The sequence below is a fragment of the Pinus tabuliformis genome, chromosome 4_2 (assembly GCF_031772625.1).
Source record: "Pinus tabuliformis cultivar Carrire ecotype Pingquan chromosome 4_2, CPIR1, whole genome shotgun sequence".
NCBI classification, from domain to species: Eukaryota; Viridiplantae; Streptophyta; class Pinopsida; order Pinales; family Pinaceae; genus Pinus; species Pinus tabuliformis.
The window spans coordinates 690,515,190-690,521,674 of record NC_142304.1 but is presented as its reverse complement, the minus strand read 5'-3'; the positions used below and the strand labels follow the sequence as shown (position 1 = coordinate 690,521,674).

At 37.9% G+C, this 6,485-nt stretch overlaps 1 protein-coding gene across 1 annotated transcript; it reads right to left on the bottom strand.

The window, feature by feature from the left end:
• Window positions 1-2,226: 2,226 nt before the first annotated feature.
• Window positions 2,227-3,312, bottom strand: LOC149171350 (uncharacterized). Its single transcript, XM_089425939.1, has one exon. The coding sequence runs from the start codon at window positions 3,310-3,312 to the stop codon at window positions 2,227-2,229; it is 1,086 nt and encodes a 361-aa protein (XP_089282065.1).
• Between the last annotated feature and the right edge of the window lie 3,173 nt (window positions 3,313-6,485).

The following is a 6,485-nucleotide window of genomic DNA, read 5'->3' as shown; positions in this document are numbered from 1 at the left end:
CCTCCATATCCGGCTTTGCCTGGATTTCCCTTAGACGCCCCGTCAAAGTTGAGTTGAATCATGTGCTAGGGCGGAGGGGTCCATCTGTCTGTTGTCTTTCCTTGTGAGGAATTTCTAGCTTGATTTGCTTGTGTATGCTTCCATTGAAGGTTCCAGTTTTCCCTTATAGTCTATTCCTGAGGGATGGTGGGATAATATTCTTCTAACTAGGCTTGAAGCAGCAAGGTTTCTCGAAGGTTTTGACCTATATTATTCCATATAACTTCTAAAGAGGAGGACCGATCCTTGAAGATGCGTCGATTCCTTTCTTTCCAAACATTCCACATGATGAATCCTAGGATTAGTCTCCATAGTGCATTTAACAGTTTGCTTTTGTAAGGATTGTTTGCCCAAGTACGTATAGTGTTAGAGATATTCTCCTTATCTCGTCCGTCTTTTTGGCATCGAAAGCTTACTTTTTCCCAGAGTCCATTCGCTAGTGGGCAAGAATTTATTAGGTGCTCTGTGGTTTCTTCCGCCTTTTTGCAGTTGGGACACATAGAAGGCCCATGAAAGCTTCTTTTATGTAGGTTGTCCCAAGTGAGATTTTTTTTGGCATAGTAGCCAAAGGAAAGTGGAGACTTTGGCCAAATGGTGGGGGCCCAAACTTTGTTCCATAGTGAGTCTTTGACTATTTGGGTGCTTATTGTTAAATTGTAAGCTTCTTGTGTGGAGAAGGTTCCTTTAGCTTTATAACCCCATCTGATTTTATCCCTCTTATCCAAGTAGCGTATTTTCCCGTTGGAAATCTCTTTTTCCATATTGTCCTTGATGAGATGAGTGCCTTGCCTGATGATGTGGTTCGAATTTATCTATTTCCTATATCCTTGAGCATAGGTAGGCATCCAATATTGATTTACCTTTGCCATCAGATGCCCTTCCTAGTCCTGTATGTGTTGAGGTTTGATTAGGTATTTCAACTTGGGTTGTTGCTGCCATGAATCTTCCCAAAACCGGGCATTATTACCATTCCTAATTTCCCAGAAGCTGTGCTGTTGAATTACATCCTTGTGCTGTTTAGCTGCATTCCAAATAAGAGAACCTGATCTTACTTCTGTGAGTATGATTAAATCATTAACTGGTCCGTTATTGGCGTATTTCGCTGTCCAAAGGATGGCCCAAGGAGTATGTGGCTCCGAGATCCATTTCCACCAGATGCGAGCTCCCATGACCACATTACTATGCTGAGGATCACAAAGCCCAGTACCTCCATAAATTTTCGGGAGGCACACTGTGTCCCATTTAACCAAGGCCCATTTTCTCTTTTGGCTTGTGTTCCCCCACAAGAAAGATCTTTGAAGATTTCTAATTTCTTTGAGGACCCATTTTGGAGCTGCCATAACTGAAAAAAGGTAGAGCGGCATGGATTGCAGCATGGATTTGATTAGGACTAGACGGCTAGCCATGTTTAGCATACGGTAAGTCCAGGAAGAGAGGCGGGCTTCTAATTTTTCCAAAAGTATTTTCCAGGATGAGTGCTTTAAAGCAGAGTCCGTCATGGGAGCTCCTAGGTATTTGGAGGGAAGAGCAGCTATTGAAAAGCCCAGGATTCGAGCGATTGAGGCTTTGGTTGTAGCAGGGGTATGAAAGAAGAAGATCTGGGATTTGGTCTTGTTAATACAAGCCCCAGAGGCATCCGAAAAATTTGACAAAATGGTTTTTAATTTGAGAGCTTCCTGGACTGAGGGATGGCCAAATAGCATATTATCATCCACGAATTGTTGGTGGGTGAAGACTGGGGTGTTGGGAAAAGAAAGACCTCTTAATTGCTGGGAATGAAGTGCTTCTTTGATGCATCTTCCCAGTCCTTCCGCCATTATAACAAAAAGGAAAGGGGAGAGGGGATCTCCTTGCCAGATGCCTCTGGAGGGGCGAAAGGGTGAGGAAGGGATTCCATTGATCAGAATGGAGAAGAAGGAAGAGGAAATAAGACTCATGACCCATCTGACCCGGGGGGGGGGGAGAAGCCAAAGGCTATCAGCATTTTGTGTATATATTTCCAGCTTAAACTATCAAAAGCTTTTGAAAGATCGATTTTTAGGAGCATACCTGCCTTTTTGAATTGCTTCAAGGAGTGAATAATCTCGTGAGTGAGAATGATTCCATCCGTGATCTGCCTTCCTTCCACATAGCCTGATTGCTTGGGTGATATGAGTAGATGGAGCAGAGGTTTAAGTCTGGAAGCAATTACTTTGGAGATGATTTTGTATATGACATACAAAGAGCAATGGGCCTGAATTTGTCTGGTGTCTGAGAGTGATCTTCCTTGGGGATGAGAGCTAAAAAGGTTGCATTCAGAGAGGGAGGCAACCATCTATTAGTTCTAGATTCCTCCACGACTTGCCAGACCTCGTCTTTAATAAGATCCCAAAATCTGTGGAAGAAATTGGAAGTAAAGCCATCGGGGCCCAACGCTTTTCCTTCTTTGAGATGTTGCACGACATTCTCCACTTCTGGTAAAGAGATTGGCCTCAAGAGGAGCTGATTGTGTTCCTCAGTTATAATCTTAGGGATATTCTTGGCTATTTTTTCAATCGCCTGCATTCTATTTATCTGAGGTTCCCGGTGTACCTTCTTAAAATGATTAATGAACTCTTGTTCAATGTCCTCATGTTTTTCCAACCAATCCCCATGTGGATTCTGATTATTGGTGATGTTGTTATGCATTCTTCTCTTGATAGTAGTGTGATGGAAGAACTTTGTGTTCCTTTCGCCCTCTTTAAGCCATCTAATTCTGGATTTTTTCTTCCAAAGTATTTCTTCTTGCTCAGCTCTTTCAGATAGTTGTGATTGTAGGTGTTTATCCAGCTCTGAGGTGTCTTTAGACCTTCCTTTCGTGATGATTCTCTGTTGTAGTTGTTTCATTTCTTGATCTAGTCCACATTGTGCTTGGAAGATATTTCCAAAGGTATTCTGATTCCATTGTTTAATGTTTCTTTTGAGATTTTTAAGTTTTTGCTGGAACTGATACATTTTTGTACCATCCAGAGGTTTGAAATTTTTCCAAACTGCATGTATCAGATTGTTGAAATCTGGGTGCATTATCCAGAAAGACTCGAAGCAAAAGGGCCTGTGAGTGGCATTACCCGGCCTCTGCCATTGAAGCGCGATTGGCCTGTGATCTGAACCTGTGATTGGTAAGATTGATGCCGTGAAGTCCCCACCTATATGGATTGCATTGTCTGAAAGCATGAACTGATCCAATCGTGAGGCGATTTGATGTGCTCTTGCTTGTTTGTTATTCCATGTGTATACACCATTATTGGATGCCATGTCTATGAGACATTTATCTTGAATGAAGTTTTTGAAGTGAATGCTTTCATTTTCCAATCTAGCCCTGCCCCCTCTTTTCTCTTCCAACCTTATTATCATATTAAAGTCTCCTCCTGTGATCCAGATTGGATTTGTTCTTTCCGAGTTGATCAAGTCTAAGGTATTCAGTATGTCTATCTTATTTATTGCTTCTTGGGGGAAGTAGACATTGGTTAGATGACCATGTACATTAATCCCTGTAATATGGAAGGTGGCTTGTATAAAATGCTTGCATGAATATTATCAAGTGTGATAGCTCGTTCATCCCATATTCTGGTTAGCCCTCCTGATGCACCAAAAGCATCCACTGCTGCTGCTTTGCTGCCTGGCCACGCTTTTGCAAGTGTCTGGTCCAGTATTTTAGAGTTACATTTGGTTTCTTGTATGAACAAAATTTGGGGTTTCTCCATTTTATTTTCATATTGATAGTAGTTAAAAATATTAATTTAATTTAATTAAATTAGTTAAGAGTGGGTAAAATTAAGTTAAATGTGAATATGGATTGAAACGAAACCATGATTTATTAATTTGGGATAAAGATACTAATAATTGAAAAGATCAATATTAATAATCAAATTGATAAAAAAATAGTAAATATTAAAATTAAATTAACATAGATTAAATGCAATTATTATAATGATATATAATAAAAATATAAGATTAGATAAAATACACTTAATTTAATAATAGTAAAAAAAATATTATTTCCATGTTGATAATAGTTAAAAATATTAATTTATTTTAATTAAGTTAGTTAAAAGTGGGTAAAGTTAAGTTATGTGAATATGGATTGAAATGAAATCACAATTTATTAATTTGGAATAAAAATACTAATAATTGAAAAGATTAATTTTATTATTTTGGCAAAGTTGAATAGAATGATTAATTAATCAAATTGATAAAGACATAGTAAATATTATCATTTGCACAAAGACGCGCAAAGCAAGGCTGATACAACATGCAGACCCTGAGTTCATCCATGTTTGAGTAAAATAGAGCTTATTAGGAAGTGACAAGTGGCAGAGGAGGAGTGGTATCAGAGGTATGGATATCAAAGTTTTTAAAATGAGACAAGACAAAAAATTTGCGATATACAGTAGGTCTGAATAGTGACTTTTAGGTTATAAAGCACATGCGTCTTTCCATAAAGTGGTTGTAGTTTATTGATTTTGCAATACCAAAAATGCGATACGTATAACATTGGCCCTTTATAATAATAAATGTATTACATAACCAAAGTTCGAAAATTTAAAAGAGGTTGTAGCTTATCGGAAGTACAAGATCTTCCATAATCGGCCCTCTGGATTATGCTTGGGTGGAATTAGAGATTTTAAACGAGGGTCATAAGAAGAGTTCCGATGTGGTGGATTCGCTATTAGATTTAAATCAAACATAATTTTGGATCGGATCCGGGCCTATCGAAAACTCCAGGCACATAGGCAAGCGATAGGCGCGAGTCTTGATTGTCCACCTTGAAGACCAATGAAAATATGCATGGTTTCTTCGTCTCTTCACTTTGTAATCGACGAAGCGGCTTTGCATAATGAGTTTAAGAAGCGAGGAGTTAACATTCCTTTTATTGTGATCACATAAAAGTGCAGAAAAGAATCTAATTATAGAAGGCATACGCACACAAAAGGATGATAAAAATTGAATACCATTGTTCCTGTGGAATTTTTTAGCATAAACTTCCTAATCATTTTTAATTTATTTCTTACTACGTAGTAAACCCAACTCTTCCTGCTCAACTTGTGATTTTGAAGAAATGCTATGCGATTTTTTGTTGCTATCATAGTGTTGCAAATGTAGGAAAATTAACAAAGTTTAGAACAATTCCATTAAAATTTATGTGATGATGAAGATTTGTATTACTAAATTTTAATAACACTCGTAGAAGGGAGTGGAATTTCATATCCAAACTTGTTCCACTTCTTGTAACTCGATTGCGCAACAAATTTCAGGAGCAAATTTCCTTTAACGAGAGGTATGGGTGTTCATTTTTTGTTACCTTTAGAAGCTGCATGAAATGTCTTCCTCTAATTTGACTGCTCAACAAATTTTAGGAGCATTTTTTTCCCTTAACCAGAATATCCCTAGTTTTTCTCATTTCAGTACAGGCCTCTGGTGAAAACTGTAAGTTGATGGGTCTCTTTCCTTCCAGACATTTTCGATTTTTTTTCTCTTAGTTTTTCCCTTCCACGCACTTGGGAACACTATACAAGGAAATTATTTGGGGAAAATAGTACTGGTTTTCTTTCACCAAGCAGACAAATCATAGGATCATCTTAAATTAAATTATTCATCTTGGAGATTAGTGTTAGTCATCTATCTTATTAAAAATGTAAGGGCAACTAAGGGTTTCGTGAGTATTGGATGGCTCACCTAGAAGTTGTCATGGACAACTAGATCCATTTAAATAAAAAATGAATAAAGTTTAGAAGAAAAGCTCTTTATTCTGAGACAGGTGTGATCTGGATTTTGACAATGTGTTTGGTTTTTCCACAGAGTTTATGTGTTTATACTGCAGTGTTGGGGCAAATGGGACTTCTGTCGACCACACTGGCACTGGCATTGAAACATTCCCTCTAAGTGGGGAAAGAGTTTTGGTTATAAGATCTATGTATCCCATTTAATATCTAAGCCCTTCCCATACCCACTCTGCTATGAAATTTAGCGAAAATTGTTGTTTTCAGGTCTTCTACTCTCGTCTCTAGTGGTGGCATCAAAATTGGACCACAAGGTTTATAGATGAAGAGATGTGCCTCAAGAAGACAATTGCATTGCAAGAAGTTAAACAAAATCCAATATATGCTACTGCAAGTGTCGTTAACAACCATTTTCTTCAATTCAACATGTATTTCTTAACGTGTCATGACCTCATTATCATCTATGCTGATAACCTTAAACATGGAGATTTTCTTGAACATGTTGAGGATATTTCCATATTCAGTTCACTAATTGATAATTCATGGAAACCGTCCACTTTGGCCATTTAGACATCTTAAGCAACTCCTTTAAGGGCATTCAATCTTATCATTCTCTGGACTGTGAGTTCTCTGTTTTCTTGAAGAGATGATAATGGTACATTCTTCAACCCATAGCCATTGAGTCTACAAATTTTCAATTGATGTATC